General features: G+C 45.5%; 1 protein-coding gene across 2 annotated transcripts in view; it reads left to right on the top strand.

Moving 5' to 3' along the window:
- pald1a (phosphatase domain containing paladin 1a) overlaps window positions 1–23,805 on the top strand; it is a 67,262-nt gene that overhangs the window by 33,712 nt on the left and 9,745 nt on the right. For both annotated transcript variants that reach the window (XM_060939125.1, XM_060939126.1), the window contains one exon: window positions 24–164. In XM_060939125.1, coding sequence (XP_060795108.1) covers window positions 24–164 — 141 coding nt within the window. The remainder of the gene's footprint in view (window positions 1–23; window positions 165–23,805) is intronic.

Below are 23,805 nucleotides of genomic sequence, written 5' to 3' on the forward strand. Positions count from 1 at the left end.
TGTGTGTGTGTGTGTGTGTGCAGGTGGTGATGCATTTGATCAGACTCCTCCCTGATGGTCACAGGATGAAGAGGGAGGTTGATATTGCGCTGGATTCTGTCAGTGAGACGATGACACCGATGCACCATCACCTGCGGGAGATCATCATCTGCACATACAGACAGGTAGGAGGCGCCGTCAACACCCGAAAAATAAACATCGGCTGGAAATATTACACATTTTTACACAATGTATTTTGACTCCGCTGTGCTGTCACACTGTGTAACGTAAAGCAGAGCTTTAAAATTCTTTTGTATTCCCGCTCACTTCAGCGTACTGAGATTTCGTGGGCGGAGTCAAAGGTCAGCATGACATAGAATCGTTGATGGGTTTCCTGTATCCTGATTGGCTCGCTGACACTGCGATGGAGTCAGATGGACGAAACATTGTTGAAAAATAGCGGCGTGTAAAGCCCATGGTTACAAAAATAAGGGAAAGCAATTTTTCTGTTCCATCGCTGACAACCGAGTGACAGAAACAGCAAGCTAAACAGCGGCGACACAACTCGGGAACAGGCCACACTTCAGAAACAAACAGATCACTCCTCTGGGAGAAATTCTGTTGTTTGTGAGGAGCGTTTTGAGCCCGACTGCTCTGAAAGGAATCTCCAGGCCGAGCTCTCGGGCTACGCAGGTCGCGTTCGACTCAAACCCGACGCTGTGTGAATGATATTCCAACACCGTCCACGGGACGGGGAGTCAGGACACGCAAACTGATCAACTACAATAGCGCAAACATTCAAAGCTAATATTTATATTTAGTCACGGTCTCAAAGCGGAGCTCCTGATGAGTGTAAAATGTGTGAGTAAATAACCTGCGATCTGTTTAAAAACCAAGTTAAAAATAAGCGCCGGATAAAAACCCATCTATCTTATGAAAATAAAGACACAGATTTCGTTGTCCGGTGCTCCGCCCTTCACGCCGCTATAAACTCACACTCAGCTCCGAGCCGTCACTCACCGGTATTTACACCATATAAACTACTGTAGCGCACTCCATGTCTATACCTGTATTCACACAATCAATCAATCAATCAATCAATCAATCAATAAATAAATATGCTTTATAGCTGGTATGGACACACACACACACACACACACACACACTGAGTTTCTGTGTATAATTGGCTGATTACTGATGTGTGAGTTCTCCATCTGGTGCTGCTCCTCTCACATCAGGCTCCCATGCTAACATGCTACATGCTACCCACAGGTGATCATGGTCTGTTTATCATCCATTTCCACTGCAGGTGTGTGTGTGTGTGTGTGTGTGTGTGTGTGAGAGACACGTTTCCAGACCGAGTTTATCTGTGAAAGAGTTCAGTGACTGTGCCTGTATTGTATCACATAAAAGTCGGTGCTCTTTACAACAAACACACTCAGTGTCAGTTTTCGGCTTGGCGCACTTTCCACATCGGCACCAGGTCGCTGCCCGACCCTTTTCACTGCCTTCCCGACTTTGTGCTTGTAAACACCACCGATTTCATCATTAGTCATCTGATGAGTCGCAGCTGAAATCATTTCCCACATGTGGATGGTCCTTTTCCTGAGGTTCATACAGATTCCTGGTTTCTCCGCTCGCTGTACGGACTCGGAGATCACTCTCTTTCATCTCAATAAATCCAGACTAATGAGCGTGTTTACATCGGTGACACTTAACTTCCGCTGCCTGGCTATCAACAAGTTTACTTCACATCCTGGGAGCCATATTGGTTTCCCCTGTGCAATAAAACTTGTCGTGCTTTTGGACTTTTAAGCTCTTAAAGCTAATTATGATCTAATCAGGTGACTGCAGGTGTGTACATTATTATAATCAGGGCATGTACTATTAATATCCGTCATTTTTAAATGCTGTACCTTTAAAGGAGATACGTACGCAGAGCCATGGCCTCACTTTCATTTATAAATGCCTTGAGACCTCAAGAATGGCACAGGAATAGTTTTAAGCGTTAACAATAAATCTAATATAGTAATTTTTACGATTAAAGTGATTTATATAGGTAGCGGTCTGAGTGAATGACCTTAATGTCCGTAACGTCACAGCAGGAAGTCTATCGGTCTCTTCGCCATTTCCGCTAGACTAAAACACAGAGCTGACTGCAACTCCGACCCTCCATTTTGAGCTAATTTATCGCCATGCCACGGAGATGTGTTGCTGGCCGGTGCAGCAACACGACAGAAGGTGGATTTACGTTGCATTCACGGCCCAAGAATGTTCAAACTGCAAAGATTTGGATGTGTTTTGTGAGAAGTTCACGGGCACATTGGGCGCCTACGAAGTGGTCTCTCCTCTGCTCTGCACATTTTACTGAGGACTCATATGAGACCTCTGATCTGTTGAGGAGCGTTGGCTATAAGCCCGGATTGAAAGAGGGTGCAGTACCAACAATTAAAGGAAAAGAAAACTACAAGAAAAGGAAAGTATTTATTTTATTTTTTAAAAAGGAAAGTGAGTTCAGTTGCCCCAGTCCTCCTGGAGTGTGAGCTGAGGGTTGTTGGTAAAACCCGGGACGGAACGTGACCTATCGCTCGGGCAGTGACCTCCCTGTGGTTGCTGCTAAAACCGGTGACGTCCCGTTCCATCCCAGGTTTTAGTAACTGCCTGAGCCCAGCAGTAATGGCGGAATATTCAGTAATGGAGAGAATGGAGAATGAGTGGAGCAGCCGTCTGATTTCTAAACTGGATATTGCTGCCATCTCGCCCTTACGTGGAAGAAGCGAATGAACGGAGAACTGAACGAACAACTGAAAGTCAGACTGTTTCAAAACAATCGGCTACAGGTTCGGCCTTCAAGAAGCGAGAACACAGACGGGTAAGCGCCAACTCGCATTTGGATTAAAAAAAAAAGGTACCTGCATTTAGATTAATCCATGTAACTTGTATTGTGTGTTTAAGTTAGCGGTATAAGATTATTTAATTTGCTTCAGAATGTGATTGTCTCAGTTCATCTGATTATTTAATGAGCCTTTTACGTTTTATCAGTGAAAATGCATGCATGTACAGTACATGTATGTTGCATAAGTTATAGCACCCATCCTGTTTTAATGAGAGTCAACCCACAATCAGTGAAGTCAAATCAGTCTTAGTTGAGCGAGTCGGTAACGGGATTTCTTACTTTCACCATAAATGTTTATTTGTATGACTTTGGTCTATAGCTGTAAAAGCAGGGCTCTCAAGTTTTGAAGTTTGCTCGGAGTGAGATTTTGTTTGTTTGTTTTTTGGTGGGGTGGGGGGTCCCTCCCAGTGTCCCATCGACCGACCCTCCCTCCCTCCCAGTGTCCCATCAACCCAGCTACTTAAAAAAAGAACAAATTCGATTAGATCAATTACACTGTTTGTTTATTCTATAACAAATAATAATACAGTAAAATATGTTTTGTTCTTTATTGTGCATAAACATTTGCATTTCAAATTAAATAAAGGCAAAAAACACAAATATAGCTCCAAAGGGCCCCACTGAACAATGGTGGATATTGTGTGTGTGTGTGTGTGTGTGTGTGTGTGTGTGTGTGTTTGAGTGATGCTGTGTGTTGTAAGTGTTTGTGGCAGATTTAGGTGCCTTAATTACTGACACTGGAGACTCCCATTTAAAGCAATGAGGCTCAACGCCGGCCATTTTCACTGTCATGATTGCTGAGAGGGTTCCGTCCAGGGCCAAGGCGTTTCTTGTTTTGGTCTTGTTCAAGCCCACCATGGAAAAAACCCTCTCAGCATCTGCATTGGAGTGGGGGAGAATTACAACTAATTTGGCAATTGCAGACAGCCTGGGAAATCTGCTCATTCCACTCACCTTTGGGGGAAAAAACAAGGAAGCCTAATTACACCCCTACATATTTTACACTTATTAAATTGCTCATGTCAGTGTGTGTGCGCTGGATATTTATTACCCTATTCTTAAGTGAACTTATGCCTTCCCAGAAAGCCTCAACGTCAAATTCTGTTTGGTGTTCGGGCATTGGGACCTCCATTAACTGGTAGTCCTGAAACTCCTCTGCAAGTTGGTCTTGGTCTTGGGGTTCATGATATGGAAGCAGTTTGGTGAACCTAAAGAATACAATGTGTACTTAACCAGGAGAAACAAAGGGCTAGTTTTTCAGCAAATGTGATCAAACTTTGCAATAGATTTAAAATGTTAAACCCTTACCGATCCACAAAGTATGCAGCATCATTGACTTCACAGTCTACCCTCTGCTGCACATCCACAAACCTGGCGTGTTTCAGGAGACTCTCTTTAAGGGGCAGTTTTGCCATGGCATATTCAACTGCCCCTGTCAAAAATGCCAAGATAGCCTGGTGGAATCTCTCCACCTGCTGTGGAGTGACATCTCCAGCCTCTAGAAGCCGGTTGAGGGTTGCCCTGGTTGTAAAACCCACATTCAGCTTTTGTCCTATTAGAGTTATGAATAGAATAGAATAGAATAGAATAGAATAGAAAGCCTTTATTGACATTATACAGAGTATAAAAACATTTAAAGCTGCTCCATAAAGTGCACACATAAATATACTGTTCAATAAAACTACTAACTACTGTACATAGACTGCAAACATATACAGTAAACATCAGACACTTAAAGGTGGGGTACGAGATTTTGGAATAACGGTTCCCGCAAGCCATATTTTGTAAAGAAACACGCCCGCCCTCACCATGCTCCCACCCCCCGCGTCTCCACCCCTATAAATGTGGCTGCGCTGTGACTGCAAAATCAGAAAAGTCACTTGTTTTTAACTCGCTCTAGTGACCTCATTTTTTAGACTACAGACAAAAATATTACATCAGTGTGTTCAGGAGAGCCTTGTGATGCTCACTGTGAAAGAATTTTGTGAATATCTCCTTCCGTTTCCGTGTAAATCCCCGTTGTTTGGAGGGAGCACACTGAGAAAATCCTGTGCTTTCTGTGTGACACTCTGCTCACAGCGTGCGGGTGGGGGAGGGGCTGCTCGCTCTCTCACACACACACACACACACACACACACACACACACACACACACACACAGAAGGGCCGGGCTGCTCACGGGCTTCAGTCTGATTGACGTGTCAGTATCCAATCATTTTGAGGTGGTACCTCGATATGATTGGATGGCGTTTTTCCTTTATTTTACACTATAGACTGGATTAAAATATTTCGTTTTTGGGTCAAACCTTCTATTGTACTGCTTGCAACATGGGTGTGAGGAGCTTTTCAAGCAATATGGTAAAAAATACTCCTGAAAAAAATCTTGTACCCCACCTTTAAACCACAAAGGCAAACACCTCCCACAGTTTTAACAGAATCTTCACAGACAAACCATCATAAAGTACCTCTGCTTTCACACTGGTGACATCCTCACTGTCAAAACTGAATAAGTCATTTGTGGTCAGTAAACAGAGAGCTTATGTATTTGCATATAGGGAGAAACTTGGGGAGCATTACCAGCCACATCAACTGACCTCCCTGCCTTTGTTTTCTGAGCCTTGGCTTCCCAGAAGGAAAGGAGGCTCTTCTGTTTCTTCCCTGACATGCTAAAATAAATGACACAAACGATTACAAAAATGAAAAACGCCTCTCTGTTCATGACCGCTCCTAGGCGACTTAACCAAAGTTATTCATTCTATAATCCCCAGAAAAACAGTCTTTGACTAAACGAACATTTAAATCGTCGTCAGCACAGTGTGCTATTTTAGCTGGTTTACATCTAGCTTGCTAGTTAGACAGTTATCTACGATAGCTTGAAATGCACAGGTTTTCGACACTGAACAAGGTGTAGACCAGAAATATTGGTCTATAGAGTAAAACTACAAAGTAACTGAGTAAATATTGATATAAATTAAGTAATTACCTGATGGTCCTGAGTCCCGACAGTTCTCCAGTTCCTTCAGTTCTCTCGTTCGCTCCAGGTCGCTCTCAAGTTCACTCACAATTTTGCAGGTGCAGTGCGCGCTTGTAGCTGAAACTCACGTCTCCCCGACAACAGAACAATCTATTTTCTGATTGGCTGATGCTGCTCCGAGCACAGTGGCGAGTTCAAGACACATGAAACGTTTCAACACACTTGCAGAACGGTGCACGTTTCGGCCAATCAATAAGGAACAATTAGAAAAATGTAGCAAACCGTTGCAGCGGTTGAACTCGCCCCAGGAGCGCTGTGACCTGCGGCTGTGGCGTTTGTAGATAGCTTGAAGGAATTTCTGTGCGATTATTGGAGAAGCTCAGAGTGAGAAATGCCATGTGTGGCGTGTGAGCGTGTGAACTCGTTGAAATGCGTGTCTCACTCTCAATGCATGAGGCTTGAGAGCCCTGTGTAAAAGGCCTCGGCCTTAAAACCGGTTCCCGCTGTGACGTCACGCACTCAGGGCTGGCTGGCTCAGCGGGGCAGCGCCAATGCCAACTTTGCAGTCGATTTTAACTCTCAAAAATATAGTATTTTTTAAAATTTCCATTTATGCAACGTACAAGAGTCAAGGATGGAGATACTATCCACTCAGAAACTTATTTAAAAATAAAGGCTCTGTGTATCTGCTTTAACCTTCCAGCAAGAAAGTCAAGAATCCCTGCAGTGCCTCTGTTTTCCTGAAGGTGGCGACACACACACACACACACACACATATCCTATCACACAGAGAGTGGGGGAGAGAGGGAGGGGGAGAGAAAGAGAGAGAATTAAATGTATAAATATGATTGTTTACTGATGTTGCTTGAAAATATTTTGAGAGCCATATGAACATGAACATGTTTTTGATGAGCTTCTGCAGTGACGTGTTTTATGGAAAAGATTATTAAACTTCACCAACCTGTAAAACACTAAACATTCTGGAAACATAGAGGGAAATCTCTCATCTCATCTTATTATCTGTAGCCGCTTTATCCTGTACAGGGTCACAGGCGAGCTGGATCCTATCCCAGCTGACTACGGGTGAAAGGCGGGGTTCACCCTGGACAAGTCGCCAGGTCATCACAGGGCTGACACATAGACACAGACAACCATTCACACTCACATTCACACCTACGGTCAATTTAGAGTCACCAGTTAACCTAACCTGCATGTCTTTGGACTGTGGGGGAAACCGGAGCACCCGGAGGAAACCCACGCGGACACGGGGAGAACATGCAAACTCCGCACAGAAAGGCCCTCACCGGCCACGGGGCTCGAACCCGGACCTTCTTGCTGTGAGGCGACAGCGCTAACCACTACACCACCATGCCGCCACAGAGGGAAATGTTTGATTTATTAGAATTTGGAACAATATTCCTCTGAAACTCGTAAAACCTGCAGAAGAAATGTCACGGTGTTTCTGGGTACACAACGGGACATGCCTCCTCACCAACCAGTCAGCTTTCACCTGGAGGTCGATGGACAGCGCTGTAGATGTGCAGGATGCACAAAGTGTCTCAAAAAGCAGCATGTACCCATAATCCCTCTCTCTAATCCCTCTCTCTTTGTCACAACACAACGCAGAAGTACACCGGGCGGCATGGTGGTGTAGTGGTTAGCGCTGTCGCCTCACAGCAAGAAGGTCCTGGGTTCGAGCCCCGTGGCCGGCGAGGGCCTTTCTGTGTGGAGTTTGCATGTTCTCCCCGTGTCCGCGTGGGTTTCCTCCGGGTGCTCCGGTTTCCCCCACAGTCCAAAGACATGCAGGTTAGGTTAACTGGTGACTCTAAATTGAGCGTAGGTGTGAATGTGAGTGTGAATGGTTGTCTGTGTCTATGTGTCAGCCCTGTGATGACCTGGCGACTTGTCCAGGGTGAACCCCGCCTTTCGCCCGTAGTCAGCTGGGATAGGATCCAGCTCGCCTGCGACCCTGTAGAACAGGATAAAGCGGCTACAGATAATGGATGGATGGATAGATAAAAAGACAGAAGATGGATCCTTCAACCATGTTATGAGTGTCGTTGTGTAGTTTGTCCACCAGAGGGCACACTGTAACTCCACCGTGGGCAAAACTGTTTGGAACACCACAAATCACAACAATCAGCTGATCCAAGCAGAATTACCTTTTCTCAAGCATAATATATGTGTGTGTGTGTGTGTGTGTGTGTGTGTGTGTGTGTGTGTGTGTGTGTGTTAGAGGACAGTGGAATGTGGGTTTGATTTGATTCTTGGTCTCAGTTTGTTCTTAGATGTCTTTAGACCATCATCTTGAGAGAGTGTGTGCAGCAGGAGTGTGTTCTCTGATTAAAGTCTGACTCCACTGAAATGCAGATACGTGTGTGTGTGTGTGTGTGTGTGTGTGTGTGTGTGTGTGATGATTGTTTGTCATTGACCGTTTTAAACATTGTTTCCTTTATAAGAACCAGACGCACAGAGTAGAGAAACACTCATGTTTGAGAGAAGAACATGTGAAGAACATGTGATTCTGGATTCAATGCCATAACCTCCATCTCACCACATTAGCAGTTATTTAGCAGTTAGCATGCCAGATTGTGTTGCATTTGATTTCCCTCAGAAACAGGAAGTCATATCCTTTTCACCTCAGTGTGTTTGAGCCACAAAGTGAAGAAAAAAAATCACAGATGCCGCCACGTTTAATTTTGATGCTAGCCAGCTAACCGTCTGACATCGCTCTCTGAACTCCAGGTTGAGGAGAACGTTGCGAGTTTCTGAGTTGGAATTTCACGTTGAGGGATGTTTTCCTGGGTTTCTCTGAGTCGGAGGTCAGAAATTCCAGTTTACAGGTTTCAGACGACTGCAGCATTTGAACGACACATAAATCTACAAACTCAACCCAAGCCTGAGCCAGGACCACCTGTCTGTCTGTCTGTCTGTCTGTCTGTCTGTGAATTTTTTTCTGTTGGTCTGTGTGTAAATCTGCATCCTATAAAAGAAAAGAAGGGAACGGAAGATTGGCCAAGGAAGCAGAAACTGTGTGTGTGTGTGTGTGTGTGTGCTCAATAATGCCTAATGTGTGTGATTATGGTATTTATTTAACACACACACACTTTTGCGTCACAGTTGTATCTGTGGTTGGAAAATACAGCAAGCAGCCGTCTGCAGAAGTCATTAACAATCTGTCTTCATTTGATTTTCTTTTCTAAAAAATGCAGTTACAGGAAGTGAGAGTATCCAAATACACACACACACACACACACACCCTGGGGACAACTGATCAGCTACTGCTTGGCTCTGGTTTGTGTGTGTGTGTGTGTGTGTGTGTGTGTGTGTGTGTTTGCTGGCAGCAGTGAGTGTTAGAAATGATTTGGAGTCTTACTAAATAAAACATGATACGAGTCTCTCTCGTTTGAGGGAAGTTGAAAGTGAAGTCTGTATTCGTCACATTTACAGCACAATCAGATTCACTTCTTTGTTTATCACATGTTGTGAGGAAGTTGGGGTCAGAGGTCACAGTCAGCCATGATATGGCCTCCTGTCAGCTTGGTGGTGTTGGGGCTTTAACCCCTGACCTGATCAATTGCTGGGTTTCAGTCACATGACTTTTCTTAGTGGTTTTACCGGAAGTGAAATAGCTGGTGGTCTAAACGGCTGCCGTGGTGCAAATAACCAGCGATAAGTTATCAGAGTACGCTCGTAATCTAGAAACCACTGCTGGCTTTAGATCTATTCAGAAGATCGCTGTGTGCAGTGGAATCGACCCCTACAGTCTGGGGAAGAAGGATCTGTTATATGATCTGGAAAACGACCCTTCAGTCGAGTTCCCCGACATCTCCAACTATCTGGTGTTGCAGACGTCCTTCTACACCGCAGAACAGATGAAAGTGTGGAAGAGTATGGAGGCTTACAGCTGTTCTGTATGTGGCTGGGTAAAGGACCTCAGGATCAAGTCGCTGCCCAGTGAACCCTGGATTGTTTTTGCCCGTGGAAGTGTGTTGGGTTTTTTTAAAGCTTTTTGTTCGTGTCTTTACAACGAAGCGCTGCAGGTTGAAGTGTAAACAAACACCAGTTGGCTTGATTCTCACTTGTGTTGGCTCTTATCTCTCAGCTAACTCATTCACAAAGATCATCAGAAACCCCTTTAAAGACCTGGATCTGAGTTAAACAAGACGGAGAAGTGATCACGGCGCAGTGTAACTGTACGGCTGGGGAAGAATTTTGTCGCGACCTTCATGCATACGGACTTTGTGAGGAGTAAACAAAGAAACTTCAGCGCTTCAGGACTAAAAAAAAGGACCGTAAAATAACGACACATAGCAAGAAAAGTCCTTGGAAAACACTAAGGACGGAGCTGAGAGGGAAATACAAACCTTTCACCAAGCGATCACTGCAAACTCCAGCACGCTTCGACTCGGCTCCCTTCGAGTTCAGTCAGAGGGTCAAAAGCCACCTTTCTCCACGTCTTTGTGTGAAATCCTGTGTTCGTTCACCCTTTATTAGTTCACGGGGAACCCTGAAGAAACTTTTATCAGTTTGATGGTTTGATCAATTCGAACAACCTAAAACAACGCAAGCGTAACGCATTTTTCATGGAGCGATGCACCTTCTCCGTACAAACGCTTTGTCACCTGAGCTTTGGTCGACCACCAGCTAAAGTTTTGAATAACTAATGAGGCGGATGTGACGTCACGTGAAACCCAGCAATAACCCAGAGTCCTCCCCACTGAGCCCCTCCCCTCCCCCTCAGTACCTCTGAGGCGGTTTATCCTTGACTTGCAAGTGACGTCAAAGCAAAATAGAAACCCGGATGTCGGCCATGTTGGTGGATATAGAAATGTGGGGTCAAGCGAGATTCCATACAAAACATAGTCACGCGTGCGCATTTCTCTTTGTTTTTTTCCACTGCTTTAAGCGTTCTTTTAGCTCTGCCGTACCTTTGTGCTGTATATGGTTGTGGTCACAAAAGTACTCGTGTCCGTCACACATTCTGATTTTTTAGAATTTAGTCCGTGATTCAGAAAGAGGGCGAGGAAACTCTGAGGCTTAGTACTGAGAGGAGATGAGCGCGGCTGAACAACACCGGCAGGGCTGATCTAACAGAGGCTAAAACCAAAACAGCTCGTGTTCGCAGTCATCATTTTATCTCAGGTGAGATTCAAAAGCTTTCTCAATAATATCATGGAATAATTTTATTTAGTGTTGGTAGAATTTTGCTATAAAATGAGCGTTCTCTCTTGTCATGGTTCACTCGGTCATTCTTATAATTTTAACACGTGTATTACTGTTTCGCTTCTAGGAGCGCCAGCAAAATTATACGATAGAAATAATCCAGATTGGGCACCCACTCAGAACATGGGCTACGTTTCGTCCAAGGTCAGGTTTGATTCTTCAGCAGCCAAACCAGGTAGAATGTGATATCTGGGGACTCAATGGTCAGTAGAAGCATCTTATCATCAGAAAAGTCTGACTTCACATTCTCTCAGACGTATTGGTCAGATTAGAAAATATCTTGACACTGCTGCCACGGAAAAGCTTGTACATGCATTCATAACATCCAAGCTGGACTGCTGCAACAGTGTGCTGTATGGCCTCCCTGATAAGGACTTGTCGAAATTGCAGCGCATCCAAAATGCAGCTGCAAAGATGGTTACTTTGAAGAAGAAATATGACCACATCACACCTGTCTTATGCTCACTTCATGACAGTGAAGAAGAGAAGAATATTTAAGATCTTGTTGATGACCTTCAAAGTACTCAATGGATTGGCACCATCATATCTCAGTCAGTGCGTTTACATGCACATAGAGAAAATCGAATTTCTGCCGTAGCTCGACTGAAATCGAAGTTCTAAATGCCATGGAAACACCTTAGCTCGGCTGAAATCGAACCGAACTGGATTTCTCGTAATCGAGCTACGCGACCTAGATTATGCGATTGTAGCCGAGCTACTTAGTGCATGTAAACCCTATCGAGCTACATAGTCGAGCTACTTACTTCAGCACTGCCCCTTCCGGAAGTGACGAGTGACGAGACCACAAGCGGGAAACACAACACGATGGTGTACAGAATGTTCAGCAAGTGCTGAGCTGCTTCATTGTTGTCCATCTTCTCTCTCTCGATGTTGCTGTCCTCATCGTTGTTCTTCTTGTGAACATGGAACTGATAACTTTGTTTATACTCTTGAATAGCTCTTCTTCATGATGACAACCGGAAGTGTACCAACACGATGGGGCGTGTAGCGCCACCTGTGGCTCGGGTGCACAATGTACCTCACACAATAGCTCGATTTCCTTGTGTGCATGTAGGATTGGATTTCTCTGGCACCCTGCTGGGACCCTTAGCTCGATTACCGACAGCAGCTCGATTTGGATGTGCATGTAAACGTACTGAGTGATCTACTGGTGGTGAAGAAGCCACTACGGACACTACGCTCTAACAGTAATAACATCATCGTTCTTTCTACGCCACGTTACAGAACCGATACTTATGGAAAGCGTGCGTTCGCTTCATGTGCACCGAGACTGGAATCAACTTGCAAAGGCCTTAAAAGAATCAACTGACATTAATGATTTTAAAAAAGGACTTAAAGGTCCCATGGCATGAAATTTTCACTTTCTGAGGTTTTTTAATATTAAAATGAGTTCCTCTGACCTTCTTAAGTCACCCCAGTGGCTAGAAATTTCATAATGTGTAAACCAAACTATGCCCAACATTTGAGAATGGCGCATCAAAACGGCGCGTTGATAAGCTTTTCCCTTTACTACGTCAGCAAGGGAGATGATCCCCACGCCCCCCCTCTGGATTCCCACCCACTGTATGGATTGCCCCGCCCAGTTGTAGTGAGGAGACCATAGAGGACACAACAACATGGCATCACCTAAGCGAGCGAAACATGGAAATTGCGCTGTACATGGATGTGACAACACAGAAAGGAGTCTGTTTTTACTGCCGACGGGAGAGCCCCTGAAGACGCAGTGGCTTAATTTTATTTACTCCAATAATACGCCGTCGAGTCTACCTAAGACGGTGTATGTTTGTCGGAAGCATTTTCCTGAGGAATGTTTCCACAACTTGGGACAGTACAGGGCAGGTTTTGCACATCAACTGTCACTGAAGCCTGGGTCCGTACCAAGCATCCCTGCCTCATCAGCAACAAACACCGAACAAGTAAGTGTATAACTGTTAAGTCGTTTTGCCGTGTTTTAAAATCGGTGCGTTAGCCTAGCAATGGCTACATTAGCTGTGCAGCTAACCGCTTCCTGCAGTTAGCCAGGTACTCTGCGCTACAAAACTAAAGAGCATGCAGCATGCTCTGTTAAACTGACTTTAGTCTAGAAATTGACTGTAACTTATGAGCTTATGTTTGACTGTTGCTCCGCAATGCATGTCTTCTGTTGGATAAGCGATATGTTGCTGTAGTTGCTGCTTCTATCCTCTTTGGTTATGGAGTGCGTGTTCAAGCCTAGGGTATTATACGTTCGTAAACTACCACTCCGAACACTCTCACTCTCTGTTCTCTGTGTCACTGAGTTTACGAAAGGAGTCCGAGGGAGAACGGGGTTTTGTCTTAGCAGCGTGGCTACAGGCGCTGATAGCAGCGAGTATGTGTGTGCGCAGCTTGGTCAAGCCCCTCCCCCTCCCCCCATGGCCCGCTCCCACCCTCTACCCTTCCCCGCCTCCTGCTTCTCATTAGCAAAACAACGCACTGGGAAAAGCGCTGAAATGGGGCTTTCTCCCAGGAGGCTATATTTACGTGCCGAGGGTTCATTTTGAGAAAGGCTGCGGATATAACATCCGGAAACCTCCACGAGCCCGTTTAAAGCATCAACAAACCACCATGCCATGGGACCTTTAAGACTTATCTTTTTGATTTACATATCTCATCCTTCTAGGTTTGATTTTTGAACTTTTATGTTTCTTGATTGTTATCTTTATGAGAGAGATGGGAGAGGGAATTTTATATTTTGCATAATTGCATATTATTATTATTATTATTTTGCATATATTATTGTAAGGGCATTGAGATTGTTATGGAATGCACATAGAAATAAATTATTATAATTATTATTTAAAAAAAAATTTTTTAAATAATGTGGATCAAAACTACACATATATATATCTTCTCTTTGTATCAAATCTTCGCTCGACTGTTCAAATCGTGGTAATACTGAGAAAATTCAGCGTTGTTTACAGACACACTTTCAGCGGCTGCCATCCTAGTTGCTTTGTAAATCCACCATCATGGCGGACGCTCGTGACGTAGCACATTTTGATCACGTGGTTGCAAGTCATCTATAGAGGCTTTGCACTGTCACATGACCCCCATAGCAACGGTAACTGTGCTGCCATGACGGGGAGCTTGTAGCGCTTCATTCAGCTGAGTTAGTTGTTATTGATCAGTATGGGAAGGTTTTGCTGTGTTTTTGGATCTACAAATCATTCTGATCAAAACAAACACATCAGATTTTTTAATTTACCTAAAGTAATTCATCATCAGGGGAAAAAACTAGAGAGATTTCTAAACGTAGAAGGGGAAAATGGAGGAAAAAACATTCAGCAGGACTTGGTGTTGAATGGAGAGATCAAAAACCAGACGGTGTGCTCACTTCATTTCAACCAAGGTAAGAATTAAAAAAAAATATATATTTCAGAACTGCAGCGCGGTGCTCATTCTTATAGAGTGACGTGAACGTGGTGGCTCTGTAGAGCCTCACCTCACAACGCAGTGGCTCTGTAGAGCCTCACCTTCACCGAGACTTAAAAAGTGCATTTACATTCAGGGATCCTTCGGAGCATGTTGTGCACACGCTTGTGACCCAGTCATTATGGGAAACACCTGATGCTGATTTGAGCGCAATCAGCACATGCTTATAAGGACACAGAGGCTTTATGAAGTATCACTGTCACGTTTGTTTCGAGCGATGTTCATGGCTTTGCTTTTGGTTTTGGTTTTGTAAAAATCATGCCTGCTAATAAACACACTTCCTGCACCTAGACCCGCCTACCACTGCATACCTGACACAATACTGCACAACATCTCTGTGTCCTTATACACGCGTGCTGATTGCACTCGAATAAAAAGAATAACAGATTTTTAGATGGAATTGACTCCGTCTGCACCTGGTGTGTGTGTGTGTGTGTGTGTAAGTTTGTCATCAATACTAATACACTTGGCTTTGGAAAGTTCACCATGGTGACCTTTAATCTTTCATGGCCTCATGAGCAGAACTTGCAGATGGGGAAAGATTTTAGCAGAATTTCTCTGCTGTCTTTATTCCTCTGTCCCTCTCTCTCCCCTCTCTCTCTCTCTCTCCCCTATCTCTGTCCCCTCTCTCTCTCCTCTCTCTGTCCCCTCTCTCTCTGTCCCCTCTCTCTCTCTCTCTCTCTCTCCTCTCTCTGTCCCCTCCCTCAGTCCCTCTCTCTGTCCCCTCTCTCTGTCCCCTCTCTCTCTCTGGCCCCTCTCTCTCTCTGTCCCCTCTCTCTCTCTGTGGCCCCTCTCTCTGGCCCCTCTCTCTCTCCTCTCTCTGTCCCCTCCCTCAGTCCCTCTCTCTGTCCCCTCTCTCTCTCCTCCCTCTCTCTCTGTCTGTCTCCTCTCTCTCTCTCTCTCTCTCTCTCTTTCTGTCCCTCTCTCTCTGTCCCCTCTCTCTCTCTCTGTCCCCTCTCTCTGTCCCCTCTCTCTCTCTCTGGCCCCTCTCTCTGTCCCCTCTCTCTCTCTCTCTCTCTCTCCCTCCCCCCCTCTTTGTCCCCTCCCTCTCTCTGTCCCCTCCCTCAGTCCCTCTCTCTGTCCCCTCTCTCTCTCCTCCTTCTCTATCTGTCCTCTCTCTCTCTCTCTGGCCCCTCTCTCTCTCCTCTCTCTGTCCCCTCTCTCTGGCCCCTCTCTCTCTCCTCTCTCTCTCTCCTCTCTCTCTCTCTGTCTCCTCTCTCTCTCCGTCCCCTCTCTCTCTCTGTCCCCTCCCTCAGTCCCTCTCTCTGTCCCCTCTCTCTCTGTCTCCTCTCTCTCTCTGTCTCCTCTCTCTTTCCGTCCCCTCTCTCTCTCTGTCCCTTCCCTCAGTCCCTCTCTCTGTCCCCTCTCTCTCTCCTCCCTCTCTCTCTGTCCCCTCCCTCAGTCCCTCTCTCTGTCCCCTCTCTCTCTCTGTCCCCTCTCTCTCTCCCCTCCCTCTCTCTGTTCCTTCCCTCAATCCCTCTCTCTGTCCCCTCCCTCTCTCTGTCCCCTCCCTCAGTCCCTCTCTCTCTGTCCCCTCTCTCTCTCCTCCTTCTCTATCTGTCCTCTCTCTCTCTCTCTGTCCCTCTCTCTCTGTACCTCTCTCTCTCTCTGTCCCCTCCCTCAGTCCCTCTCTCTGTCCCCTCTCTCTGTCCCCTCTCTCTCTCCTCCTTCTCTATCTGTCCTCTCTCTCTCTGTCCCTCTCTCTCTGTACCTCTCTCTCTCTGTCCCCTCCCTCAGTCCCTCTCTCTGTCCCCTCTCTCCCTCCCCTCTCTCTGTCCCCTCCCTCAGTCCCTCTCTCTGTCCCCTCTCTCTCTCCCCTCTCTCTCTCTCTCTCTCTCTGTCCCTCCCTCTGCTACTGTTTTTTCCCTGTGAGGAATGAGAGGAATTCTGTGTGTGTGAGAGAGAGAGAGCTGTCCTTGGCCAAACTGCCTCCACACTTCTGGCGTGCCCTTGTGTCCATGTGCGTGTTTTGGAAATTAAGTTATTCCTTTTTTTGAACACATGCCCACTTTAGCATGGCTGGTCAGATTTTTTTTTTCTTTTTGCTGGACTGGTCATTTCCTGGACGTTGTCTTTAATTATTTCCATCTGCTGATGCAGTTGTTGGTTATAATTATAACACACCTGGAGTCTATAGTGTAGTGTGTGTGTGTGTGTGTGTGTGTGTGGTTTTGTCAACCTGGATGGAAACATTTAGCCATGTGCTGTGTGTTTCTGCACTGTTGGATGGAATTTGGGCATGTACACACACACACACACACACACACACACACAGAGTATGGGAATAAAGAATACTACCCATAGTCGTGTGTGTGTGTGTGTGTGTGTGTGTGTGTGTGTGGTTTCAGTCTTCTGTTGCTTTAGACTTGAACTGACGTGTGAAATCTGTGGTCAAGGTTCTGCTGCAAGTGTGTATAAAAGTGTGTGTGTGTGTGTGTGTGTGAGAGAGAGAGAGAGTTGGGTTTTACACATGACTTCCACACACTGGCACCATGATGAGCCAGACACTGTGTGTGTATAAAAGAGAGAAACCGCAAAGTGTTTATAGACCCCTGGGAGAACAGGGCGCTCAGGGTAATCAGGGCACACACACACACACACACACACACACACACACACACACACACACACACACACACACAAGCACATACACACACAAAGGAGGAGTCAGTATTTTGGCTGAAAATGTGTTAACCACATAAACGTCATCATCACTGGAGGGTAATTCATTCAGACCTCCAAACTTACACATCACTTTCGTTCTTTTAGGTTCTAACAGCGAACCAATGTTTATGTAACATACGCAGCGGAGCCAGAGCATCACAGTGAGCCTGTAGCTGTAGATGAGCTGGATCCTGCCAGACTTTACACTTATTTATAGCAGCTCTGTATTTTAGCATCAGCACATGCTACAAGTTATCACACAACCAGAGGGCAAAAAGAGACGCCTTCATTAGTTCTCTAATAAAATCAGCAGATAATCCAATGGACACATGAATCTGAAGTGATTGTCAATCGCATAGTACTTTAAATTTGCTGATATTAACTGGAAGATGCTGCGGCACAGCGTCCTCGCTTGTGTTCCACTGAGATAACATTAGACATACAGCTCTGGAAAAAATGAAGAGCCCACTTCAATCTTTTTCTTAAATCAGCATCTCTATGTGTCGCGGCCATTTTGTTCCAGTGTCTGTGCTGGAATTCCAACACAAACGCACCTCGTTTTACTGAATGAGGTAGTGATGAGGTGATCGCCTGAATCAAATCTTATTTAACGAGGAAAAGTATCAAAACCACTGCTGTGGTCAACACTATACTCTTGCAGTCGGACCAGTTTGGATGGAAAAACAGTGCTAGTAGGACCTTAAATTTAACTGGAATACAAAAATATCTATTCATCATTCCAAAAGAGTTAAAAAAGAGGAGTTCTGAGTGAGGAAAAGGATTCGATTCTGGCTTTACTGGCAGAGGGATGCAGTGAGCGTCAGGTTGCTTCCATCCTCAAAAATTCAAAGACAGCAGTTCGTAAGAACAAGGTCAAGCATCAGACACTGAGGACAACAAAGTTACAGACTGGCAGAGGATGAAAACGACTCTCCACTGACCGGGATGATCATCAACTCCTTCAATAACCGCAGGATAACATCAAGTGACCGACAAAAGGAACGGCAAATAGCAGCTGGGGTTAAGTGCACGGCAAGGACGGTTCGAATCGACCACCTCTGGGCGGGGTTGAAGTCATGCAAAGCTAGAAAAAAGCCCTTCATCAATGAGAAGCAAAGAAGAGCCAGGCTGAGGTGTGCTGAAGACCATAAGGATTGGACCGTAGAGGACTGGAGTAAGGTCGTCACCTCTGATGAGTCCAGTTTTCAGCTTTTCCCATCACCTGGTTGTCAAATCGTTAGACAGACACCTGGAGAGGCCTACAAGCCACAGTGTCTCACACCCATTGTGATATTTGGTGGAGAATCAGTGATGATCTGGAGGTGCTTTAGCAAAGCTGGAATGGGGCAGATTTTTGTTTGTGAAGGACACATGAATCAGGCCATTTACAAGGTTCTCCTGGAAGAAAACTTGCTTCCTTCTGCTCTGACAATGTTCCCTAACTCTGAGGATTAGATTTTCCAGCAGGACAATGCTGGATTTTCCAGCCAGGTCAATCAAGGTGTGGACGGAGGACCACAAGATCAAGACCCTGTCATGGCCAGCCCAATCTCCAGACCTGAACCCCAGTGAAAACCTCTGGAATGTGATCAAGAGGAAGATGGATGATCACAAACCATCAAACAAAGCTGAGCTGATTGAATTTTTGCACCAGGAGGGGCATAAAGTCACCCAAGAGCTGGTTGGTGAAGAGCATGGCAAGACGCATGAAAGCTGTGATTAAATCTCAGGGTTATTCCATCAAATATTGATTTCTGAACTCATCCTAAGTTCAAACATTTGTACTGTATTGTTTAAAATTCAATAGGTCTTGATTTCTTTGCATTATTCAAGGTCTGAAAACACTTCTTTTTTTTTTTGTTATTTTGACAAAAAAAACCCTCTCATGCTTCCTTCACCTCCCAAACCCCTGGTGTTTACCATAAACCCTGAATATCCACAATCTCCACTTTCTACCTCAGACACATGATGTGTGAAAGAAGTGTCCATTAAATGCACTGCTTGTGCTTCCTGAGAAAACTGAAAATGTTGAACATGTGTGCTGTAATCTCACCGGTCAGTTAAAGCCAGTGAGATGTTTTCCATGCTCATGTGCGTCACTGTAGCTCGGGTGGTTCCTGTGGTTCACTAACGTCTGTATGTTCTCATGGATGTATCTCATGAACTCAAAGCATTTGTGCTCATTCACAGCAGCTTGGGATCATTAGTTTAATGTTCTTTCCAAGGTTCTTCCTCACCACTGTGATGGTTTTAATTTCAGCACTGAGTCACAGAACTGTGGGAACCAAAAACTCTAATAACTAACCACGTTAAAGTAAACATGAGATGACCTCCAGACACGTGCTACTGTGTGATGGCCTGCCTGAAGGCAAGGCAAGGCAAGTTTATTTGTATAGCGCATTTCATACACACAGGCAATTCAATGTGCTTCACAAAAAATAAAAGCATAAGAACAGTAACAAAGAATTAAAGTAAAAGTGAAATCATTAAAATCCAAAATTAAAAAGAAATTAAAATAAAGAATTAAAGTGAAATCATTAAAATCAAAATTAAAAGAAATTATGTTAAAGGAAATTAATTACACTTTAGGTAAAAATTAATCAAGTGAAAGCATCTGAAAGCAGCTTTGTCTTGAGCCTGGATTTAAAACTAACAACAGTAGGAGCATTTTTGATCTCATCTGGAAGTTGGTTCCAAAGTTTAGCAGCACAGCAACTAAAGGCTGCTTCACCACACTTCGCTTTGACAGCTGGTATTACTAGCAAGTTTTTCTCCTGTGATCTTAGAGACCTAGTTGGTGCATATAATTGAAACCTATCCAGTAGGTAGCTGAAGGAGAAGGTTGTGTTGAGTATCCGAGTGTCTGGGACATGCTCACATTCACACTGGTGCATTTGGTTAATCAGTTCTTTTATGGAACATACTGTACATATTTTTATTTGGATATTTAATAAGGTGTGGTGATGGTGTTTATTAGTGTTTCATGGTTACTGTTAGGGTTTGATGAAGAATGTGTTCGGTGGACAACAACAACCACTGAACCCTGGTCTGATAAAAATCTGCTTTAGTTCATGACTTGTGAGAAAACAGTTGTGTGAAAGGAACCGTGTTTGTCTCACCACAGTAAGGGTAGTTTCTCTGTTAACGTTTAAGAGGACTATTGAATCCACATCACCTGACTGATTTACAGCATTTCCTCCACAACCACAGGGACAGGGTCCGTAACCTGTCAGCGGTCCCGTTTCCATTAACCTGCTTAATCTGAAATTGCAAACTCAAAAAACGAACGAGCCCAACAATGATGGCGTAGCTCACTCCAGCCCCGTCTAGTCCAGAAGGAATGATCTACAGTGGGCCACCTTGCGCAATAAAGGTTACATTTTGTGCAATAAATGTTACATTTATGTGCGTGACATAAATGTAGTGCCTTGATCAGTCAGGATTTTTTTCGGAATCCCGACTCAGGAGATAACGCAGAAGAGTGCCTCTGCAACACAACATGCTGACATTTGCGGAGAGGCACCGCTTCCAGGTATCATGTTGCGTAATCCACAATGACTAATACAAAGCAATACCCACGTGCAGATCGATCTAATGGCCTGATGAGATCCATACCAGTTCTTTCGAAGAGGATCTCGATCAGTGACAATGGGCGCAATGGTGCTTTTGGTGTGGCTGCTGGATTTACCAGCTGGTGTTCACGACAAGCCGCACACCACCTGCAGACATCAGCGCGAATCCCTGGCCAACAGAAATGGGCCATGAGACGATCTAGTGTTTTATCCTGCCCTAAATGCCCAGCCATAGGATTATGATGAGCCGCATGGAATAAAAGTTCCTTGCGGCTCTTTGGGACCAACAACTGTGTAATCTTTTCTTTAGTTTGAGTGTCCTGCATCACTCTATACAGCCTATCCCTAATAATAGAAAAATACGGGAAGGAAAGCGCGATGTTAGGCTGGAGGATTTGACCATCAATTACTTTCACTTTGGTCAAAGCCGTGTCTCAGAGACTCATCACGTGCCTGCTCCAGTGGGAAGTCCCCTAAGGGATTCCCCAGAGAGGGAGGAGGGCTCTCCCCACTCTGTGTGATCATGACATGGGGCTGATGCGTGCAGGCCTGAGACCGCCTCCCCAGCCAACACTGCAGCGGGATTCCCCCGTGATGTGCTACTGCAGGACTCACCCACTATTATTTGTTTCATTAATGTTTTAATGGCCAATTGGTCCCCAGGATTAGTGGGTGAGTGAGATTCAGACTAACTGTGGTCTCTACACTATGCTTTTCTCCCCGGAAGTTGATAGTGATGGGCATCAGCGGATATTTATGTATATCACAATGTACACATTTAATCTTCACCACACGTGTATTTCCCAGTGCTCTGCATTGAGTCAGGCTTTGACATATGGAGGTCTGATTACAACCTGAATCCATCAAAGCCTGACGTGTACCCCCTTGAATACTCACAGTTATCCGGTACGCCCCCACTCGATCAGGGGAAGCCTGAAGCGCATTGGGGATGCGAACCAGTAGCCCCGCCTCCTTGCGGGAGCGCTAATTCCCCTTCTCTTCATGCTTACAGACATGCCCGGGCTCGCTCAGAGTTCTGGTGGGCATGGGGGAGGCCATCTGTGGAGAGAGAGAGGGGGTTAATGGTGGCACAGACACAGAAGGAGAAGGGAGAGTGGAAACAAGGGGATAGACACGGGTGTGGGGAGCGAGTTTTGGGGGAGTTGTCCCCCGTTTCCATGGGGCTGGGATAGAGGAGGGGCAAGGAGAGAGAGAGAGGGGAAAGGAGAAAGCTAAAGTGATTAAGGAAGAGTCACAGAGCCTGCTTCCGGATACGCCATCAGATCATCCTCAGCCAGTTGGACCGCCTCCTCCAGCAGCATCAGTCAGTAACACCGGAGCCATGCTGACTCAGCATCTGAGCAACAAACTGCTCCAGTGTCACTCACTCGATGATGGCTTCGATGTTGCACTCGCCGGTGAGAAGCCACTGTCGGCAGGCATCCCGGAGCTGTCGGGCAAACGCGAACAGCCAGCCCACTTCGCTGTAAGCTAGCATGTGGAAGTGCTGGTGCTGCTCTTCTGGGTTGCGTCCGACCCGCTGTAGGATGGCTTGCTTCAGGTGGGGGTACTCCAGCATGCTGGATGCCAGGAGCTGTTGAGCCACGAGCTGGGCCTCCCCCTATAGGAGCAGCAGAAGACGAGCCATCCACTGAGAGGTTGGCCAGGAACTCATCTCCACGACACGCTCAAACAGCTCGATGAAGGTGTCAGGGTTGTCCTGCAGCCCCATCTTCACCAGCCGGATGGGCACACTGGCCACATGAACACTGGCTGGAGTACCCGCAGCCTGGACCCAGCTCCGTATTGCCTGCCGGTCCTCTGCCTGGGCTTCAAGCAGATCCCAGAGGCATTGGTCCAGGTCGACGGAAAGCGGGACGAGGGCATGGTGCTGGCGCCGGAGGTCGTTGGCGAGCGTTTGAAGGAGTTCTTGGACTGGTTCAGATCCCATGGCGGCGTTCGTTCCTCAGTCCCGGGTTTCGGCACCAGTGTAACAACTTTCTAGCTCTGGGAAACAGAGGAACAGGAAGCAGGCTTCAAAAGAAGTGACTTCTTTTATTTTCATACACTTTTCAGTGACACTCTACCAAACAAACACACACAACAGGGTGTCACAGCTCTCTCTCTCATTCCTGACTGCCTAAAAGACACACAGAGACACAGGTTAATAGACAGCCAGTAACATGGCACAGGTGCACCTCATCACGTTACCTGCTGGTTCGACCTGCCTCCTCGCCGTTCACAGCTGACGCTCGACCACGCCCCCACTGCCAGTGTTCTATAATTGGGTCTGAAATAACTTTACATGCACCAACCTTCAAACTCACCATAACACTGTGTTTTAACGCTCTGTTTACTGGTGTTTATGGAACCACGACAATCTTTTCCCGAATAAAATACCTCATGAGGGAAAAAAAATCATAATGAAAACCAACAGTCAAAGCAAACGATGATAAATTCCTCATCATAAAACACACACATGCAAACAATTTGGTTAAATTTAAAAAGTATTTAACCAACCGAGCAAAATAAGATGAGGGACAAATTTAAAGACAAAGAAACTCGATGTGAAAGACTCTGTGTGTTTGATGGTGTTGTCTGGTGCTGATGGTTCGGAGAGAAAACCAAGCCCTTGTGGTCTCTGGATAAAGGGTGTGTGCCATAAAATATAATCGTGCTGCAATATGCAATAAAATATAGCAGTGTTTGTTAATCACTGGAGTGCAGATGACGAAACACTTCACGAGCTTCTCCACGGCCCTGGACTACAGATAAAATCAGCGTGAACGTTTACTCCTTTAAGATGGCAGTGCTGTTGTTTGTGTGTTTCTCAGAACAGTTCTGCAGCTACTGTTTCTTCTACCTGTTAATCTTCCTGAGTGTGTTTGAGCTTCATCAGCTGGAACCACAACTTCTCTCCCAGACAAAAGAACCCGATTTGCAGTGAAGCAGAGCCATTTATTTCAGATTTTTAAAAAACGCCTGCATGTTGGCCTTTGACTTCCAGGGGTCGGCATCATA

The sequence above is a fragment of the Neoarius graeffei genome, chromosome 14 (genome assembly GCF_027579695.1).
Source record: "Neoarius graeffei isolate fNeoGra1 chromosome 14, fNeoGra1.pri, whole genome shotgun sequence".
Classification (NCBI taxonomy): domain Eukaryota; kingdom Metazoa; phylum Chordata; class Actinopteri; order Siluriformes; family Ariidae; genus Neoarius; species Neoarius graeffei.